Source organism: Eubalaena glacialis, chromosome 19 (assembly GCF_028564815.1).
Source record: "Eubalaena glacialis isolate mEubGla1 chromosome 19, mEubGla1.1.hap2.+ XY, whole genome shotgun sequence".
In the NCBI taxonomy this organism is placed as follows: domain Eukaryota; kingdom Metazoa; phylum Chordata; class Mammalia; order Artiodactyla; family Balaenidae; genus Eubalaena; species Eubalaena glacialis.
The window spans coordinates 12332295-12352864 of record NC_083734.1 but is presented as its reverse complement, the minus strand read 5'-3'; the positions used below and the strand labels follow the sequence as shown (position 1 = coordinate 12352864).

The window sequence follows — 20570 nt, the reverse complement described above, 5'->3', positions numbered from 1 at the left end:
CCCCCAGGCTGGGCCCTTTCCAGGGGCAGCGCCCAGGGGACGATTCCCAGAATCTGTGGGGCAGCAGCCAGGGCTCTGGCTGTCAGAGGAAGCAGCCCTCCACTAGGCTTCCTGTCCCAGGGACGAGCCTGGTGGAGGCTGAGGCGCGTCGGGACAGGTCAGCACCCAGAGCCACCTCCACGCAAACATCAGCTGCTGCCGCCGTTCACACGCAGCCCAGACTCCCCCCACCCAGAGCCACACACCGGGGCGCAGCCGCCAACTTCTCACCAGACCCCCAGCTTCCCGGTGGAGCTTATCACGTCCCCTCTGCTCCACACTCCCTCCCGGCACCTTTGCTGGAATCAAGGTGGTTCTGGTCGAGGTGGCCCCGTGTGGCCAGCAGGAGTCCCTAAGAGCCAGCCAGCTTAGTGCGCTCTGCCCACAGTCGACTGGCTGGTGTGGCTTCAATGGGGGGGAAGTTAGTTAGTGGAGGAGCCCCTCCCCACCAAGCTCTGGGGCACCCCGGGGGGGCCTAACCAAGGGGTGGGCTTCCCCCAAAGACCAGCCTGGCCTCCATTCCCACCCCGGCCTCAACTGGGGCCCCAGCAATGTTTTCTTGTTGTACAAGAACCAGGTCCAAGTGTTGCTTCCTCTTCCTTCCGGAAGCCAAACTGCTCCTTTATTTTTTAGAGCTGCTGATTGTGAATCTCAGAGTCTTAAAAGAGAAGCCAAATATATTCCTCTTGTAAATGAAGAAATAAAGATATTTAAGTCATGCCCCGGTGGCTCCCGCAGGAAAGCAGCCTGGGGGGTACGAGGCGTGGTCACACTTGTACCCCACCCGCCAGACACCAGAGCCCTGGGCCTGGCCCACACCGCTTGGGGAGCCAAGGTCGCAAGCGTGCTCTGTGCCTGAGAGCAGCGGCAGGGCCCGGCCCAGACCCCAGCCTCAGGGGTCTCTGAGGCCAGGCCTGCTGGGGCGGAACCTCCGGGCAGGCTGGCAGCAGACCCACCACCCCCGGCGCGGAAAGTAGAACCTCAGACAGTGGCTTGTGTATTAAAATCGCGGTGAAAAAATAGGAGTCTCTAGGGCAGACGGGGACACTCACAGCTTTTTCGCCTTCCTCAGCTGCCCCTTCTTCTTGGCCCCGCTCTGGAGGAGGGTGGGGCTCCTGCTGGCCAAAGACAATCTGGCCTTTCTCCTGGGCAGTGCGGACTGCGGCGACTTGCCTGAAACCCCCTTTTGGGGCAGATTCTTCTGACGCTTTTTGGCAGCAGGCTCCTTGGGGGACTCGGGAGACACGGGGGTGGCTCTGCTCACCTGGGACAGCTTCTGATTTTTCTTCTGCGGCTTTGGGGTCGTGGCGGGGCTGCTGGGGCTCGTGGCAGGGGGGTCTGGGGTCGGACTCTTGGAGGCAGGCATCCCATTCACCTGGGCCTGGGCTGGGGCCTTGCTCTTGATCTTCCTCTTCCTCTTGCCAGTGCTGGGGGGCTGGGCCCCACCGGCGGCTGCGGGCTTGGCTGCCTCCTCCTGCGTGGCGCCCTCAGACTTGCGTTTCTTACGCTTCTTGGTCTCTGGCAAGAACCCCTTTTTCTTCCGCTTCATGCTAATGGGGCTCGGCGTGGCCTTAGGGACTTCCTTGGCATCTTTCTTCTCTGACTTGGGACGCCTGGGAGGAAGTGAGCAAAGGAAAGAAGTATGTGGTGAGGGCAGGGGTGACCTCCGCCTCCGTGGTCCCCAAGCTGCCCAAAGCTCCCACACTGCGGTGCACACATCAGGACGTGTGCAACGTGAGGGTCTTCCCAGCCCCTCCCAAGGTGGGGCCCCCCTCCCCGAACGTACTGGACTCCAAGGAACTTCATGGCCTGCCAGTAGAGGTCATAGAGGCGGCTGGACCCAGCCGAGTGCGCCCCCTGCTGTAGCCCCTGCTGCAGCCTCGGCTGTTGGCTCTGCAGCACGCCCAGGACAGCAGTCAGGTCCATCGTCAGCTTCTGCAGAGGGGCAGGAAGGCTGTGGCTGCAGTGGTGACATGAGGCATGGCCTCTCCCTGGCTCCTGGTCCCCATCCTCCCACCCTTGCCCGGTAAGAGCCTCTCTGTGAGCCCACCCCCCTTCTGGACCCTCAGCCAACCCTTCTGCCTGTACATCCCTAGTCTCTCTTGCCTTGCAAGGAAAAAAGAGCCCCAGGTGCCATGTTCTGTTCTCTTCCCATGGCCCGAAGGCCCGCCCACCTCCGGGGGGCACCATGCAGTGACCTCAGGGTTGCCAATGCCCTTCTTCCTATCTCCCCCTCCCCGTCACGTACTGAATGGGTTGTTTTTGAAACCCACTGGCTTCCAGAACACCCCTCTCTCTCCTGGCTCTTTACTACCACTCCGAGCGTGGCTTCGCAGGTCCGCCTGCCGTTCTGCAAGGCCCTGGCCCTGTCTGCTCCCTGCAGCACCCTCTTGGAAGCTTGTCCCGCACTTGGGCTTTGATCAGTGTCTACGCTAAGGACCCCCAAACCTCTCCCTCCGGGCCAGACTGGAGGAACCAGAGACTTGCCCACAGCGGCCCCTTGAGCATCTCACGCTCCACACGCCCGGCCCGCCTCTGAAGGCCCGGAAACCCAGGCTCCCCGCTAACAGCCGGGTCCTCCCATGGCCACCAGCCCTCCCAGCCCCTTCTCGGCTTCCTTACTGGAGCAGAGCCGCAGCAACCGGCTCACCCCACCCCGGCCAGGCACAGGTTACGGCACCCTCGCCCCTCACATGAAGCCCAGATTCCTGACCCGGGCATCCAGACCCTTCCCCACCTGGCTCCCCCCGCCCCCTCCCTCTGCGCAGACTGCCCACCCCGCCTGCGAGGCGCCCTCCCTCCCGAGCCCAGGCTCACCTCGTGCTGGATGCTCCTGAAGAGAGTGTTGAGCAGCTCCAGGGAGGACAGCTCCTTCTGGTGCCCTGACTTGGTCTCGGCCTCACCCAGCGTCCGCAGGGTCTGAGGAGAAGGCAGCCAGGCTGAGCCCCTCAGGAGAGCTGCCCAAAGCCTTGCTGTTGCCCCCACGAAGAGATTAGGGCGCCGAGGAGAGAAACGTCTCCTTGGGGGAACCCCCAACCCGCCCCCAGGCGCAGGGTCCAGCAACCCTTGCCCCTTGGTTCCCAGAGAACCACCGCCAGCGGGCGGGGGAGAGGAGCCCCGTGGCCGTTACCTCAATGACCTTCGTCAGGATCTGGTCCAGCAGCTGCTTCCACTCGGGGTCCTTAAAGCACAGCCTCAGCTCCCGTGTGGGCAGGGTCTTCTGGAGCAGCAGGCAGGCCTGGGCCTGGGGTGGGGGGGACTGGGGTCACCAGGAGCCTCGGCACTCCGGGCCAGGGCTGAGGGAGCCGCAGGGGGGCCCCACGAGCTCCAGGAGCCCGCTGGGCACTTGAATCGGCCGCGCGGGAGGCGCTGTCGCCACACAAGCTCTGGGCTCGGCCATCACCTGCTCCTGCCCCTTCTTCTCAGGCAGGTGGGAGAACCGAGGCCTGGGGGGCAGCCAGGGCTGTCAGTCAGCTGGACAGGGCTCCTGGCCCCTACTCACTCAGTGCGCCTTCCTCCAGTGTCTCCAGCAGCCTCGTCCCACCCCGCCCCCAGGCCTACACCCATCAGCCCGGGGCTTCCTCTGCGCAGGTCAGAGCATGGTCTCTGAGGAGCTGCTGGGCTCGGGCCACACGGGAAGCGCCCCCCACCCCCAGCTGCTCTGGGCCTACAGTGGGGGCGGGGCTGGCCAGGTCGGAGGGGCAGGGCCTACCCTCTGGCCCGCCCAGGGCAGCATTCCTGGGCCTCACAAAGAGCCAGACAGGAGTCGAGCGAGTAATTCAGACAGGCCCTCAGCTGGGATCTGGGAAGCCCCTTACCTGATGGCGGGGCCGCGTGTGGCTTGCCACGTGCTCGACCACGATGGGGAGCAGGCTCTTACAGAGCATCTGCGGAGGGAATGACGGGCTGTGAGGTGGGCTGTGAGGACTGGGCCGAGCCGGGGCCCAAGGGGGCGGCCTGGCACTACAACTCACCGGGTGCCGGGAGAAGAGGCTGAGGAACATGGGAGCTGTGAGCGGGCTGCTGCGCCTGGTCAGGAAGGAGCTCAGTGCCGATGAGTAGATCGGGGTCACGAGGCTCAAATCCAAGCAGCTGGCATCCTGCACCACGTGAGAGAGAGCTGGTGTGATGCCAGAGAGAGGGGGCCCTGGCACAGGAGCAAAGCCTGGGCTACCTTCAGAAGGCTGAAAGCTGAAAGCTAGGTCCCGGGGAAGGCACAGCCTCAACTTCCCATCTGTGAAATGGGCAGATGGTCCCGCTGCCTCCTGAGACTGGCTCCCACCGGCTTGGACTTTCCAGGCTGAGCCTTCCCGGGCCAGCGCCTGCTCACCTCTGGGCCCTGGGGCTGGGTGCCGGCGTCAGTGCCGGCTTTCTTCTTCTGGGCCTTGCAGGTGGACTTGCCCACAGTGTTGCCCTTCAGGACCCGGAGCAGGTAGAGGGAGGCGTTGAAGTAGTAGAGGGAGACAGAGGAGTCAGCCTGGCGACCAGCCTGCTGCGCCAGCCTCTCCAGCCGGGCGTACAGAGTCTCCACGCGGTCGCCCACGTTGCGGCAGTAATGCCGGGAGCGGCACAGGTGGTGTCTGGGGGGGGGGAGAGTGGGGGTCGGCCAGAGCTGGTCATGATGTTACCCCCCCCCAATCCCGACCCACGGCAGGGCCAAGCCCCAGGGTAGGGACGCCGGGTCCCACTTCACAGGCAGGAAACAAACACCTAAAGAAAGGGGTCTGACCAAGGGTGCAGGGGCAGGCCCGGGGCCACGTGCGGATGGGCTCTGAGGAGAAGCCGGAGGGAAACCAGCTCCCTGGGTGAGGCTCCACCATGGGCCAACAGCCCGACCTGGCCACAGCCCCATCTACACCTGTCTCCCGGGGCGTGGTGGCTTCCAGGCTCTTTGTAAGACAAAAACCAGGGTCTGTGCGCTCAGGACCCTGTGGGCCTGGGCAGAGTGGGAGAGAGAACTAGCTGAGAAAGTGTGACCTGGGCCTGCAGGGGGCGTGAGCGGGGGCTGCGCTGTCCACTGCCCCTCCCCACCCGCTCTGTGCTGCACACTCGGCACCTCAAGTCCTTAGGCCTCTGTCTCTGTCTCCACCACCTCCTCTGCTCTCTTAGAAGGCAGGAAGAGCTCTACCTGCCACGCTGCGCCGACTCTCTTGCTGGGCTCCCTGCTCTAGCACCGCCCACTCGGCCCGCCTCCTGGCTGCAAATGCCTCCGAGGCCTCCCAATACTGCGAGGGCCGGGCCCCAAGGCCTCCTGTGTCTGGCTGCGCCTCACCAGCACGCCTTTCTGCCCCGCCTCTGGCCTCTGGACCTGAGGAGCCCCGCAGCTCCCTGCACTGCCTAAACGTCTCCCAGGCGGCCTTCCCTGGCACCTCACGCCTGGGTTAGGTGCGCCTACTGTCTCCCATCCAGCCCCTGCCACAGGCCCAGAATGTCGCCGCTGGACGCCCTGCCGGGTTTCCCAGCCGCAGTGACCCCAAGGGCAGGGATGGGACTGGGGGCCCCGTGCTAAGGGCTGCAGAACACACGGGCGGGGCAGAGCTGCGTGAGACTTCCTGAATGGTGCGGGCCCCCGGGGATCCTGGCTCCTACCCTTTCTACACAGGGAACCCCCAAGGCCCGGCTCCCCGGGGGCCCGCCCGCGCTCACGTGAAGATGCGGGCCGTCTTGTGCAGCAGATCCTGCTCCTGCTTCGCGCTGCTGGTGCGCATGCTGCGCCGGATGATGTGCAGCAGCGGCTCGAGCAGCTCCAGGACCAGGGGGTTCTCAGGCTGCTTGGTCACCAGCACCTCGATCAGGTCCAGGACCTGCAGCCGGGAAGGGTGGGCTCAGCCAGGTGTGGGGACGGGAGCAGAGGGAGACTGGACGGAGCGGGGGGGCTGGGGCCGCCAAGCGGGCTCACCCTGATCTGGAAGTCCCGCCGGAGTGCCTTCTCCTTCTGTAGCTTGTTCTTCTCGTCCCTCCGGGCCTGGATGCGCAGCTTCTGCTCGGCAAAGAGGCTGGCCAAGCTCTTGTCCAGGGCCATCATGGCCTCATCCCCCAGCTCGTCGTCGTCCCCGCCGTCAGCTCCGCCCTGAGGAACAGATGCCCCGTGAGCGGCCCGGCCTCGTGCAGGAGACGCACACGGACGCAGGGCCCCGGCCCGGCTCCTGCTCACCAGCGCCTTCCCCGCCTGCAGCACCGCCATCAGCTGCTCCCGGAAGCCCTGGTCCACGTCCCCGTCCCGATCCTCCTCGTCGCTCTCCTCGTCGTTGCTCTCCTCCTCGCTCTCTGAGTCTTTGGTGCCCTTGCCCTCACCGTCGTCCGAGCTCTTGTCCTGTGGGTGGGCCGCGTGTCACGCCTCTCCACCGCATGTCTGCCCACCCCCTGCCCCTCGCTGGCAAGTACCTCTGCATCCCCCAGCAGCTGCTGCTCGGAGTCGTCTGTAACCACCACGCTGTCGTCCTCCTCCTGGCTCTCCTCGGGGTTCAGCACCTGCCGGGATTCCCAGGCGGCTGACCCATCTGTTGCCCCGGCCCCTTCACCCGCCTCAGACCCCTGGGCCCTCTCGACTGCCTTCCCTGACCATGGCCGTCCGGTCTCGGCCAAAGGTCCCCATTTCAGGGAGGAAGATGGAGCCCAGGAGAGAAAGCCACTCCCTCCCGTGCCTCCTTGATAGACCCGATCAGCCCTTGGGAAACCCAGGGTCAGGGTGCACAGCAGGAGACCCTGAAGGAGGCCCCCGACCACCCTGCAGGTTACAGTCAGGACGAGGTGGCAATGAGGCAGCCCTAGTGCAGCCCAGTGCTTGGAGAGCCCCATCCCGGGACCCATTTCCCCAAAGGCCCCAACTTACATCCAGGATGAGTTGCAGGGCACGTGGAGTCAGGTGGGAGCAGATGTGGCCGAACACACTTCGGGCCACCTGGCGCATCAGGTTGCTGGGCTGGGCCAAGAGGGCCAGCAGGATCTCCACCAGCACCTCCACCCACGGCGGCTCCTGCGGGTCTGCAAGCAGGGAAAGGGCTGAGTCTGGGCAGGGCACCAGCGCCCCATGCTGGGTCCCTATTGCCTGCCCGCCACCCGCCCCTCCCCGGGACGATGACCCACTGGTAGCCTTGGAGCGGGTCCGACGGGGCTTCTCCCCCAGGCTCTTTTTGATGCATGTCTGGATGTCGCCCAGGAGGTCACAGCTCTCTGTGGGGGACTGTGCAGGACAGGACAGAAATCAGGAGCCAGGCCCCATTCCCAGCCTTTGCTGAGCCAGAAGAGGGGGTGGCCAAGTGGGAGGAGCTGGCATCTGAGGCCTAGAAGACTCCAGACTGCCCTGGCCAGTCACCCTCACAATCCAGAGCAGAGGACCCCAGCCAGACCCCAGGGGCAGCCCAAGAGCTGATGACCTTTTACACCTAACACGCAGGCACAGGGTCTGAGAACCCTCAGAGACCGTGAAGCCCAACCTGCCCACCGATGCCAGAGCGGTGGAGAGGCTGACAAGGCTGGCCTGGTCAGGATCACAGGGCGCCAGCAGGTCCCAGCCTCCTGATTGGCAATTCTAGCTTTCTCCTCCCACACCAGGCTCGACATTGCTACAGAGAAAGATCTGAAAATCATTGATCTTAACAAATTTAAGCCCATCTTGTGGGGGAATAAGCCCAGACTCCAGCCACCGACCGGTGAGTTGAAAATAACCTGTGTGACTGTCGGTACCAAAAAGGAAGACTTTCCCCCATAATGCAGCAGGGCAGCGTCAGTGTTTGGGGGCAGGGGTGGTGGAGCGAAGGCCAGAACGGGGCCCAAGCCCTGGCCATCTCTGCCTCCAGCTTCCTGGCTGTGGCTGGGTACCTTTTACCCAAGTCAAGCTCGGAGGTCCCAGGGTCTGGGTAGAGCCTTCAGAGGCCCAGTGCCAAGCATCGGAAGGGGCATCGAGACCAATCGTTACCCACACGGCTCGTCTACGAGCTGGGCTGAGTGCGCAAGACCTGGAAGCAAAAGCCTCAGCCAAGAGGCCAGAAGCAAGTCCCATCTCCTCAGACTACCCAAGACCTGAAGCAGCCCCACAAGAGCCAGCCCACGCAACACAAGAGGACATACTTCAGAGAAACCAGGGTTCAGAGCCGGGAAGAAACCACGAGGGTCAAAAGAGCTGCCGGCACTAAACTCCAAATGTGGTCAAAGTTTCTTGGTGGAAAGAATAGAAAAAGAGACAAAGCTGGTTCTAGAGGACCCGTCATGAGAAAGGGTATGAGCGACAATGTGAGGAATATAGTGACAGGGCACAGAACCCCACGTGGGGAGCACCAGGCAAAAACACACTACCCTCAACCCACTACTGTGGATTCTGGATGTGTGAGAGTCAGACAAAAATATCAGGACCCCACTTCTGATTGACCACCGACAGACAGAAGAACTGCCCCCATCAGTGACTGGTATGCCCAGAGCCAGACCCCCTCTTCTCCTTTACATCCATCACCTCTGGTCGGTAAGGCAGTTTTGGGAGGTCCTGTGGGATAGTGGAGTCAGATCCCTATGTCTGAATCCTAGCCAACAGCTGTATGGCCTGGGGTAAGTTACTTTACCTCTCTAAGTCTGTTACCCCACCTGTCAAAAAGAAGATGTGCCTGCCTCAAAATTGTGGGGACTACAAACAAGGGACACTGCATGGAAAGCTCAGGATGTAGCTGGTACCCAGTAGGTGTATGGAGTGATTTTTCCCTGGGCTGTAATTCCAGCCAGGAGCAGTCAGCCTAGGAAACCTGCCAACTTCAACACTCCAGAGCCTCTTCTGGCCACCACAGACCCCAGGTCTGTAACCCCTTCCCTTCCAGGCTGCCATACCTTGAAGAGGTGTATGCCCACCAGGAGTAGCAGGTGCTGGAAGGCAGCGGCCTTGGCTTCTGAGGACTGGGCCTCCAGTTCTTTCAGAGTCTTCAGCGTCCTGGGTGAGACGGGCACGCCCTCAGGCACTCTGGCCAGCGTCAGTACCCCCCGAGTGTCCCGCCCACGCTGTGGCAACTGCGCCCTCTCACCGGTCCCAGGCCTGGCGCTGCTGCGTGGTGAAGGCCACCAGGGGAACCACGTTGCGGCTGTGGCTCAACAGCAGGTCTGCGAACTGCACCAGGTGGTAGGTCCAGGGCTGCCCGTCCTGCGTCTGCCCCGGCGCCTGCCGGAACTGCGTGCTGAGAGTCTGCAGCAGGCTGGTGGTGGCGGGGTCAGGGTCACAGGCTGGGCTGGTGAACAAGGCCACCCCCCTCCATCCCCCACACTGCGACCCACTGGACTCACTGGGCCGCAGCTTCGAACTGGATGGAGCAGCGCCCCGAGGCCACCTTCCTGCCCGCTCGCCCACCCTCAGACCTCTCCCAGGCTGCCCAGCGCCCACCTGAAGAAGGCACTGCCCACCACCTCCCGGGTCCGGCTGTCCAGGGGGTGAGAGAAGTGCTGCTCGGTCTCAGGGATCTGGGACGTGGGCTTCTTTGTCTCGAAGAATGAGTGGAAAAAACAAAACCTGGGTAGGGAGGGTGGGAGAATAACCCGTGTTACCCTCAGTCAGTGCCACCATTCTGACCAGCCCATCCTCGGGCCCTCACCGAGGGCCTGGTGCCATGTGGCGACGATGAGAGAGCGGACATTTCTCAGGTCTGGATCCCCAGCAGAACAGAGCCCAGCCCGAATTGGGGAGAGGACCAGCATCCCTCCCTCAGAACCAAGATGTGAGGCTGTGTGGCCTCGGCCAGGGCACCACCGCTTCTGCCTCTCTTGGGGCTGCAGGGAGGGTGGGAGGGGCACCTGGCAGATACAGAGGCGAGGTCCCCCCGACACTGCCGACGCGCAAAGGCGTCTGGGGAGGGTGGAGCCAGCCCAAGCCTCTGAGGTCCCCCTTTCCGAGGGTTCCCAAGGAATTCCCCTAAAGCTCCTCCTGCCTAAGGGGCAGGGACGACTTGACCCCCAGGCTCCTGGCTCCAGGGGGACTCAAACTAGGATCAGACAAGAGGCCGCTACACCCGTGGGGAGTTGGGGTCCAAGCACATCTCATGACGATACCTGGCCACCTCCTCAATCAAGGCCTCCTCCTTCTCCGCGTGCAAGTTGTCCACGAGGCTGACCAGGCGGAGGATGATCCACTTCCGTAGCCGGAACACGGCTCGCTCAGGCCTGTGGGCAGGAGGCAAGTCCAGAAGCCATTTAGAGATGGTGAAAACGGTGCCCCCTAGCCCCGTCTTGGAGACAGGAAAACCAATCAAGATCCCCCAACGCCCTTATCACCAGCACGGGGCCACGTGTGAGAAAACCAAGGCCTTTAAGAGCGAAGGCTTGGGGGCTTCCCTGGCGGTGCAGTGGTTAAGAATCCGCCTGCCAATGCAGGGGACACGGGTTCAATCCCTGGTCCGGGAAGATCCCACATGCCGCAGAGCAACCAAGCCCGTGCACCACGACTACTGAGCCTGCGCTCTAGAGCCCGCGAGCCACAACTACTGAAGCCCGCGTGCCTAGAGCCTGTACTCCACAAAAAGAGAAGCCACGGCAATGAGAAGCCTGCGCACATCAACAAAAAGTAGCCCCTGCTCGCTGCAACTAGAGAAAGCCCACGCGCAGCAACAAAGACCCAACACAGCCAAAAATAAGTAAGTAAATTTATATATATATATTAAAAAAAGAGCGAAGGCTCGGCTCTTCCCCACCTCTCCCTTCTTGGGGAACCACGGTACCATGCGAGGGAGGGTCCAGGCCTTTGGGGCCAGCAGGCCCCTCTCCACCAGGCCCACTCACCCGTGGAACAAAGTGTCCTGGGTTTTCTTCTGGTTGTTGGTGCTGAAGTCCACCAAGGAGTCCAGGTTGGGCTGGAGAAACATGTCCCGCAGCCAGGCCACGTAGCCCTTGAGGGCGGGGGGACTCAGGAACTGCATGACCCGCCAGAAGGTAGGCACGACGGGGAGGCCCTGGTTGGTGACGGACGTAAAGCCCACCACCAGGGCTAACTGCCGGTCGGGGTCATCCTGGCAGCCTTTCAGGAAGGCCCCCACATACTCGTTCATCTCTGGAGCAAACTTGAACTGGCTCGGGAGCTGCGAGAGTTGGGCACAGCACCGGGGTCACCAGCCAGGAGGGATCCAACAGCGCCCCAGCTTCTTCCACAACAGGCTATACTGAGGCCCAGGAAGCACCCTCCCTTGTACCAGCTGGGTTGCCCAGGCACCCCAGAGTTTAATCTTTGCAACAACCCTTTGCCCTGGGCCCCTCTAACTGTTCTGCAGATGAAGGAAACAAGGCACAAAAAAGCTTGCAAGTAAATTCTGAGGGTCACAGGGCTCCAAGAGGTGCAGCTGGGATCTGGCTCCAGTCAGTCTGGTCCCCCAGTCCGTGCTCTTAACCACCACTCTGTACTTTCTGAGCCTGCCCTTCGCCCAGAAGAGGGGAACAGCAGCTCTCCAAAGCTGGTTGTAAAGATGAAATGAGCTAGTGACAACCCCAGCAGCACTTCCTGTGAACAGGGCACTGCTTTAAGCGCCTGTGGACATCAGCCTGGTTATCCTCACAATGACTCTGAGGAAGGTCCTGCTCCTCTTATCTCACGGACAAGCAGAAGCGGGCACAGAGAAAGGAAGCAAGCTGCGGAAGGTCACACAGCTAGCTGCGGTGGAGTCAGGCCGTCCTGGCAGCCCCAGGTCCGGGATTCCGTGCTCTTAACCACCAGCTGATTCTCCTGTGGAGCACTTAGCTTAGTGTGGGGTGCACAGACTGCTCAAAACAGCATCGGTGATGATGTCTGTTCTCACTGTAACACTAGCTAGGGGTGGAGGGAGGTCTGGACAGACTGCTGGTGGGGTATATAGATATAGAGGTGGGGGGGAGGGGTATATAGATGTAGAGGCAGCGGGGGAGGGGTATATAGATGTAGAGGCAGCGGGGGAGGGGTATATAGACGTAGAGGCAGCGGGGGAGGGGTATATAGATGTAGAGGCAGCGGGGGAGGGGTATATAGCTGTAGAGGCAGCGGGGGAGGGGTATATAGCTGTAGAGGCAGCGGGGGAGGGGTATATAGCTGTAGAGGCAGCGGGGGAGGGGTATATAGATATAGAGGCAGCGGGGGAGGGGTATATAGATATAGAGGCAGCGGGGGAGGGGTATATAGATATAGAGGCAGCAGGGAGGGGTATATATAGAGGTGGGGGGAGAGGTAGATATAGAGGTGGGGGGAGAGGTAGATATAGAGGTGGGGGGAGGGGTAGATATAGAGGTGGGGGGAGGGGTAGATATAGAGGTGGGGGAGGGGTAGATATAGAGGCTGCGGGGAGGGGTATATAGATATAGAGGCAGCAGGGAGGGGTATATATAGAGGTGGGGGGAGAGGTAGATATAGAGGTGGGGGGAGAGGTAGATATAGAGGTGGGGGGAGGGGTAGATATAGAGGTGGGGGGAGGGGTAGATATAGAGGTGGGGGAGGGGTAGATATAGAGGCTGCGGGGAGGGGTATATAGATATAGAGACAGGGGGAGGGGTATATAGATATAGAGACAGGGGGAGGGGTATATAGATATAGAGACGGGGGAGGGGTATATAGATATAGAGGCAGCGGGGGAGGGGTATATAGATATAGAGGCAGCGGGGAGGGGTATATAGATATAGAGGCAGCGGGGAGGGGTATATAGATATAGAGGTGGGGGGAGAGGTAGATATAGAGGTGGGGGAGGGGTAGATATAGAGGTGGGGGGAGGGGTAGATATAGAGGTGGGGGGAGGGGTAGATATAGAGGTGGGGGGAGGGGTAGATATAGAGGTGGGGGAGGGGTAGATATAGAGGCTGCGGGGAGGGGTATATAGATATAGAGGCAGCAGGGAGGGGTATATATAGAGGTGGGGGGAGAGGTAGATATAGAGGTGGGGGGAGAGGTAGATATAGAGGTGGGGGGAGGGGTAGATATAGAGGTGGGGGGAGGGGTAGATATAGAGGTGGGGGAGGGGTAGATATAGAGGCTGCGGGGAGGGGTATATAGATATAGAGACAGGGGGAGGGGTATATAGATATAGAGACAGGGGGAGGGGTATATAGATATAGAGACGGGGGAGGGGTATATAGATATAGAGGCAGCGGGGGAGGGGTATATAGATATAGAGGCAGCGGGGAGGGGTATATAGATATAGAGGCAGCGGGGAGGGGTATATAGATATAGAGGTGGGGGGAGAGGTAGATATAGAGGTGGGGGAGGGGTAGATATAGAGGTGGGGGGAGGGGTAGATATAGAGGTGGGGGGAGGGGTAGATATAGAGGCAGCGGGGAGGGGTATATAGATATAGAGGCAGCAGGGAGGGGTATATAGATATAGAGACAGGGGGAGGGGTATATAGATATAGAGACGGGGGGAGGGGTATATAGATATAGAAGCGGGGGGAGGGGTATATAGATATAGAGGCGGGGGGAGGGGTATATGGGTCGGCCCTCAGGTAGCTCACTTTACGCAGAGAGAAGGGACACCCGGGTCCCAGGCCCTTCCCAATAGCAGCTGTGCTTGTCCATCCCAGGCAGGACCACTGACACGGAGAGCAGGAGAATAAGGAGAGCAACCCTCTCTTCCGGAAGCCAGCTGACCCCTGCGGCGGCCCGCCCCCCCCGCCCCCCTTCTTGGCAGGAAGCAGCCCAGTCACCTGGCCCTTTCTGGCAGGGCTGGGCCACAGGGGGCAGCACCCACCTTAGCAGTGACCATGTGCTCCCCGTAATGGCGGATCAGGTCCCCCTGCATCACCAGCTGCAGCTGCTCCTTGGACAGCAGGGGCAGGGCCGCGCCCAGCAGGCGGAAACACAGGTAGCTAAGGGGGCGCAGGACAGAGCCTGGTCAGAGCCCTCGGACCCCTGGCCCATCCCTGCTCAACAAACCAGGGAGAGGGGAATGGAGAGAGGTCAAGCACTCACGCACCTGGCCGGCCAGAACTGCTTCTTCAGGAGCCCTTGTTCCACAACTTCTTTCCAGAACCGTGGGAAGCTGTCCTCCTGGAGCGCCAGGCGGAGCAGGTCCAAAGCCACGGCAGGCAGCTTGCGTTCCTTCTTCACAGAGGTGGCTGCCATCTTCAGCACGGTCACCAGCCTGCAGAGGAAAGCGGAGGGGACTCAGGGGGCACTCCCTAAACAGACAGGGCCAGGCGCCTGGGGCCACATGGACACCCGACCCCAGGCCATGGTGCAAACCCGTGGATGGAGGGGCAGCCCCGAGGCCCAGAGAGCCCATCTCCCCGCCTCCCTCACACCTGGGGATGTTCTCATCTGCGAACAGGTTGACCGGTCCCATCAGCTTCTCCAGCTTCTCGGGCACCTTCTGCTGGGCCAGGAGGAAGAGCTCCAGGTGCTCAGGGCAACCAAGCACTGAATTCAAGTCGGGCTTGAGGACTTTCGGCAGGACCTCCTGCAACATGGCCTCTGGGACCTGGCGTGGGGACATGGGTTGAGGGAGGGGGGGCCCCTCATGGCACCCTTTGTCTCTCCCCACGGGGTGAGTCCTTTGGGCCCTGTTTCACCTGCCAGGCTCCCATGAGGCCCCGTCACAGTGCCAGCCCAAGAAGGGACAGCCACAATCCACCTTGCCAGGCATCAGAATCAGAGGGTAGTCCTTAGAAAGCTCAAATTCCCAAGTCCCTGAAGCTGGGTTTTAAACAAGCACCCCACTGATGCTAATTGGCCCTGGACCACCCTTTTAATTATTCCTCTCTTGGGTTTTGCAGAACTAGCCCATTTCTTATACAAGGTGCCCCATGTGAAGGTCCTTCTGGCTCTGTGGCCAGGGCTGTGCAGAAAGCCTTGACCTGGGATGTACCGGTCCCTGCCTTTTCCTCAGCAGCAAAGGATTCTAGGTACTAGCCCACCTCCATTTCCCACATAGGGCAGTGGGGACCCCCGAGGGGCCAGCTCTGCCCAAAACAACAATGGCAAACATGTTTAACCCACTGGGCACATGCCAGGCACTGTTCTACAACGGCACTATCCAATATGGCAGCCACTGGCCACATGTGGGCACCGAGCACTTTGAATGTACTAATCTGAATGGAAATATGCTGTGAGTGTACAATACACTGGATTCTGGAAACTTAAAAGAATGTAAACCACCTCTACAGTTTTTTTGTACTGACTGCACATTAATACTTTAGACATAGTAACATGTTTTATCTAGTCTAATAAATCATCCCTATTTCTTTCTCACTTTTTAAATGTAGTTACTACAAAATGTCAAGTGCCACACACATTTCGGTGCGACAGTGCTGCGTTTCCACGAGTAAACTTGCGTCTTCTCCGTATTCTTCTACAACAGGCAGCGTTACCCCAGGCCCCGTACCTGCGAGAGGATGTCTACCAGGGCCTTCTGGGGCTGCTCTTGCAAGTGGCTGTAGTGCTGGCCCAGGACTTGCAGCAGCTTCACCGACTGCATCAGTGTCTCCGAGTCCTGGTACCCCCAGAGGCAGAGAGGGTGTGAGCAGGGCATGCCACTCTCCCCCCACCACTCCAAGCCAGTCCACATACCCCAAAACCCCCAAAGCTCTTACCTTCACCAGCCTGCCTGACTGAAAGAGGGCTAGCACCCCAAACAGGTTTCCAAAGAGGGCAGGTCTCACCATCCCCTAGAAAAGGATTCCAGGCACTGGTGAGAAGGATCCGAGCATTCCCCAACCCTGGGGCTGCTGACCTCCCCGGGGCCACTAACTCTCACCTTCTTAACCTTCTGCAGGTCATGTTTCTCTTGTATCTGCCGCAGGATGCTGCACAAGGGGATGTCTTCAAAAGACTGTAACAGCTGCCAAGAGGAAAGGAGGGATTCAGGGGGAGTGGCCCAGCCACATCCCAAAGGCCTCCATCTCCTCCCACTTCTCCCTTCAACTTCTGCCCAGAGGCCTTGGACCCCCACTCCCACCCCAAGGATGCCTCCAAAACTGCCTACCCGTCTGTGAGCAGTGCTGATGATAGAACACAGCTGTGAATGGAACTGAATCTTGCCTCCCTACCCCATGCCCAGCTGGGGTTCAGAAAGTACCTCCTTTGGCCGCTAGATTGCTTGACTGCGATTCCCAAACACTCTGTGCCCACAGCCTGCTCTGAGCTCCCCCCAGGCGGATCCTCAAGGACCAGGTCTCTACAGCCCTTCCATTTGTTCAGACTCCTTAGAGATAGCCTATAATTAGCTGAGTGCCCCTTGGGAGAAGAGGGCCCTAAACCCTGCAGAGGTAACAGAACCCACGCCAAAGCTTACTGCCCCCAGTAAATGTACCTCAGAGGCTGGTCAACCCATGTACCCAAAAGCGAATTCAACTTTCCACTGCACCTGCGTGGGCTTCTCTGCACACAGGCCGTACTCATGCAGTTTTCTCCACGTCCACGTGGGGACACCTCCCATCAACTCGGATACCACCCCACCAACTTCTCAGCTGCCACTTCTCCTGCAGCTGGGACATCTGCCCTTCTCACTCCCCCACCGTTTTGACCACCAAGGCTGGACCCCTTCCAGGAGCCACCACCTCACCTGCGCCAGGGCCAGACTGTAGCAGGGCCGGGCTGTTTCTCGTCCGACCCCGAGCCCAGTGATTAGGCGCTTCAGGGCGTACTTCAGCTCGGATGATCCCTGAGGAACCAAGCACATCCCCAGGTGGGCCAGTGAAAAGAACCGTCCGGCAGCCGCTCATCCCCGCTCCTCGGCGCGCGCTCACCTGGGCCTCCACGTTCGCGACCACATGACCCCGGGCCCAACTCCTGGGGCCCGCCGCTACATCTTTGCCGGGATCTATGCAGCCCCCTGCCCCAGGTCCCGCCACCATACCTCTGGCCTTGCGCGCAGATACTCCAGCAGCTTCTCCGTGGCCTCAAGCCGCGTCTCCTGCTGCGGCTTCGCAATGTCCCAGAAGAAATCCAAAAACTCGCGGCTGTGCTTGAGCAGGCCATGACGGTCGGGAGGCCGGGCGTCACTCTTCGGGGCCTCTCCCAGAGCCGGAGGCTCAGCGACGTCCATACTCTCCGTCTCCGCCATGCTTGTCGAACACGTGGGCTCTGAAGACTGCCTCTTCCAGGTCGGGTCGCGGCGCATGCGCACTGAATTGGGTCGACTGGGGGCGGGGCGGCCTGGCTCTTCTGTTCTCAGGAGAGATCAGGAGTTTGGATTTTATTCTGATTGTGATGGGAAATCACTGGAGGGTTTTATGCAGGGACAAGGCTTGATCCTACTTACACTTTTAATAGATTATCCTTCTGTGTGGAGGATGGATTGTAGGAGAGCAGAGTAGAAGCAGGAAGACCAGTTGGATCGGACCAAGGTAATGTGAGAAAATTCCAGCTAATTTGGAGCTGGTAGTGGGTGATGGAAAAGAGAGGGATGTTAGGTTTCCAAAGAGGGCAGGTCTCACCATCCCCTAGACAGGTTCTCAAGCCAAGAAACAGGGGTGGCCTGTAGCACTCCTCCGCCGCGCTGTAAGAGGTATCTCTGATTTAAAGAACTCAATCCCACCACCTTCCCCTCACTGCTCCCCCCAACGAAGAGAATTCTTCCCCCAGCTCAAATGATACCACAGCATGTTAGTCAGCATGTGACTAGTTTCCGGTATGGGGGTTTCTGGTCTCTGGCTTGGGTCAAGGCTCAGCCTGAGGCCACTCCAGGGGTCTGGGTTTCCCTATCTGGGAAGCAACTTGGGTGGTGAAGGTACCTACCTCCCTGGGCACGTCACGTGGCCCTTATCCAGCAGGTGGCGCCATAGGGCTCTTGGGGAGCTGCAGCCTGGAAACCAGGTGTTTCCATATTCCTTCACTCTGGGTTTCACTTCAAGGAGCAGTTCTGTGGGAAAATCATAGAACTCCAAAGAATGCTGCAGTCTCATCCGTTCTCCAGTCCTCTCTCTGCTGACCACGCTCTACTATGAGCACCTCAAACCCCAAACCCTCTGCTGTGCTCTCAGCAGACCATCTGTCCTCCCACTTCACATAAAAAATCAAAGCAAACACAAGGAGCCCTCTATATCCACCCCCAACTACAGACCCACCTTCCACCCTGCTCCAATGGAAAAGCCTATTCCCTGCCTCCGGTTCTGGCCCCGACCTCTCCCACTTCTTACCTCCTGCTTCCCCAGGGACCTCACTCAGCGACCCCCTTCTCTCCTGTAGCTTCACATCTTCTCTTCTCAACAACATTTAAACAGTGTCGAGTCTCCAGAAATTCCTTTCCTAGGTATGTACCCAACACACATGTAATAGAATGTTCACAGCTGCCCTAGTTGGAACAGCCCCAAATTGGAAAGCTCACACACCCATTATCAGTAGCATGATTGTAGTCACACAGTGCAATACTCTGCAGCGGTGAGAATGAGGGGTCTACAATTGTATGCAATGATATAGATGGATCTTACAAAGACACGACGACTGAAAGAAGCCAGGGATGGAAGAGCACATCCTATTTGCTTCCCTCTGTATAAAGTACAGGAACAGGTGAGACTAGTTCCTGCCATTACAGGTCAGGAGGAGGCAGAGAGGGCTTCTGGGATGCTTGGTGATGTTTCTCACTCTGAGGTTGCGTGGGTTCCTGATTGTGAAAGTGCATCCAGCTGTACATTTGTGACACGTGCACTTTTCTGGAGGTATATTGCATTTCAATAAAAAGTTTTTTAAAAAGCTGGAGTATTTTCTCCATTAAAACCACAGCCACAAAAATCATCCTTTCATCTCACTCGGCTCTCCAGTCACTTCTCTTTTTCTCGGCCTCTTCACAAGCAGGTAGAGTGGTTCTTTAACTTTGGTGTGCATTGGGAGTTTTTAAAAATCAGATTGCTGGGCTCCGTTTCCAGAGGTTCTGACTTTGTAGGTCTGGGGTAGGGACCAGAAACTTGCTTTCGGAACTCCCAGGTGATGCTGCTACTGCCAGCCCCGAATGAGCACTGATCTACAAAAGATACACACCTGCTGTTGCCACTTCCTTGCCTCCCATTTTTTCCCCCTCAGCCCACTACAAGCTGGTTTCCATCCCCAACCCGCCAGAGAAACCTTCAGTTTCTAGGTTTATCTGATTTCTTGGACCAATAACCTACCAACCAATCGGAGATACCAGCATAGGGTGGCCAACTTTTTATTTTGGCATGGCTTGGGTGTGGGTGAGTCACAATTACCGTATCTGTGTTCATTTCATAAAATAATTTGATTTCACTTCCTGTTAATACAACGTGGGAAGGTTATAGTGTCAGAATGAAGGTCAGGCCTTCCTTCCTAAGAAAAGGCAGCTGGGAACCTTGTGTGCCTATATGCCCCATCCTCAGACTGGCCTCTGCGCTCCTAGCACTGGCTCCCTTTATCCAGCAGACATTCTTTGGCACCTGTCCAGCCAACATTCCTCTGTTCTTAGAACTATGCCCCGGCAAACTCTTTGGGACCAAGACCTCCACTGACTGGGTCCAGGGGACCTTTCCCTGTGTGCTCTTTCTCATTCCCATAGCTCTGGGCCTGGACAGCACTGCCCCACACCTCCGGAGATGCCTATTAGCTAAGCTCCAGTTAGATGCCAGACAGGCTTCGGGGGTGAATAGTGGTCAGGCCAAGGGGCAAATGGTGCCAATCATTTCAGTGGGAGTTGGGAATGGAACTGGCTTCCAGAAACCTGGGTCTGGTCCAGTCTACAAGCCTTGCAATTGCCCAGCTATGAGACCAAAGAAAGGGCCTGGAGACAGTGACAGAGATGTCAACGATTTATTGGGTAGGGAATCTTACAAGTCTGAAGCAAAGTCCTGGAGGGGCACCCCACCATGGATGGCGGATGGCGGATGGCAGATGGCAGATGGCGGACTGCGGGCGGACTGCGGGCGGACTGCGGGCGGGCGGACGACAAGCTTCGTTACTCAGGGAAGAAGGAGGCTACCTTTTATAGGGGAAATTGACGTCAGGTTGACTCATCAGTTACCAGGGAAACCAGCGGCTGGGGCAGGGGGCAAGTATGTAGGTAGTTACTGATTAAGCCCTATGATTAAGAGGATTGGGTAGTCATGTGAGTAGGGTGTAGGTTAAGCAGGGACTGGTCAAGCAGGGGATGTACAGAGAGCAAGAGAAGCCATCTTGAGTGGCCTGACCACAGAGCCTCAATCTACAGTGCTAAGATGATAATGGATAAGCCTCATCCCTGCAACTATACACACACACACGCACAGATGTCTCTAAGTGTGAGGTGTAGGACTATAGATTGATTCATGCCTTCAGCATTTATTTTTTAATTATTATTATTTTTGGCCACACTATGCGGCTTGCGGGATCTTAGTTCCCCAACTGGGGATTGAACCCGGGCCCTAACCACTGAACTGCCAGGGAATTCCATACTTTTAAAGTTTTTTATTAAAGTATAGATGATTTCCAATATTATACTAGTTTCAGGTGTACAACATAGTGATTCAATATTTTTATAGGTTATACTCCATTTAAAGTTATTACAAAACAATGACTATATTGATGACTTCATTCTCTTAAAAGTTCTCAACTTTATCCTAATGGTTCTGCACATTAGAATCACCTGTAAGCTTTAAAAGCTCCTAATACCCAGGCAAACCAATTAAAAAATTAAA

At 58.6% G+C, this 20570-nt stretch overlaps 1 protein-coding gene across 1 annotated transcript; it reads right to left on the bottom strand.

Annotated features, from left to right (window-relative positions):
* Positions 1-632: 632 nt before the first annotated feature.
* On the bottom strand, positions 633-19825 carry MYBBP1A (MYB binding protein 1a). The gene is made up of 30 exons (XM_061176307.1): positions 19729-19825; positions 18090-18910; positions 17689-17812; positions 17213-17328; positions 16808-17115; positions 16514-16612; positions 15707-15790; positions 15543-15617; positions 15335-15442; positions 14256-14431; positions 13928-14095; positions 13703-13820; positions 10786-11081; positions 10060-10170; positions 9398-9523; positions 9045-9212; positions 8854-8953; positions 7126-7222; positions 6872-7023; positions 6424-6510; positions 6194-6352; positions 5939-6109; positions 5686-5843; positions 4370-4619; positions 4014-4139; positions 3858-3926; positions 3170-3283; positions 2857-2958; positions 1826-1974; positions 633-1652 (listed from the first exon to the last, which is right to left on the bottom strand). Exons 5-30 carry the CDS (start codon positions 17069-17071, stop codon positions 1088-1090), a joined length of 4092 nt encoding a protein of 1363 aa, XP_061032290.1. The 5' UTR covers positions 17072-17115; positions 17213-17328; positions 17689-17812; positions 18090-18910; positions 19729-19825; the 3' UTR covers positions 633-1087.
* Positions 19826-20570: the final 745 nt, after the last annotated feature.

Bases quoted from the DNA above. Each gene is read 5' to 3' on its own strand.
- MYBBP1A (XM_061176307.1), bottom strand. From the start codon at position 17,071: ATGCGCCGCGACCCGACCTGGAAGAGGCAGTCTTCAGAGCCCACGTGT. The intron at 6,353-6,423 runs GTACTTGCCAGC...GCCCACCCACAG, and splicing joins AGCTGCTGGGGGATGCAGAG to GACAAGAGCTCGGACGACGG. The intron at 1,975-2,856 runs GTGAGCCTGGGC...GCCCCTCTGCAG, and splicing joins TCAGGAGCATCCAGCACGAG to AAGCTGACGATGGACCTGAC.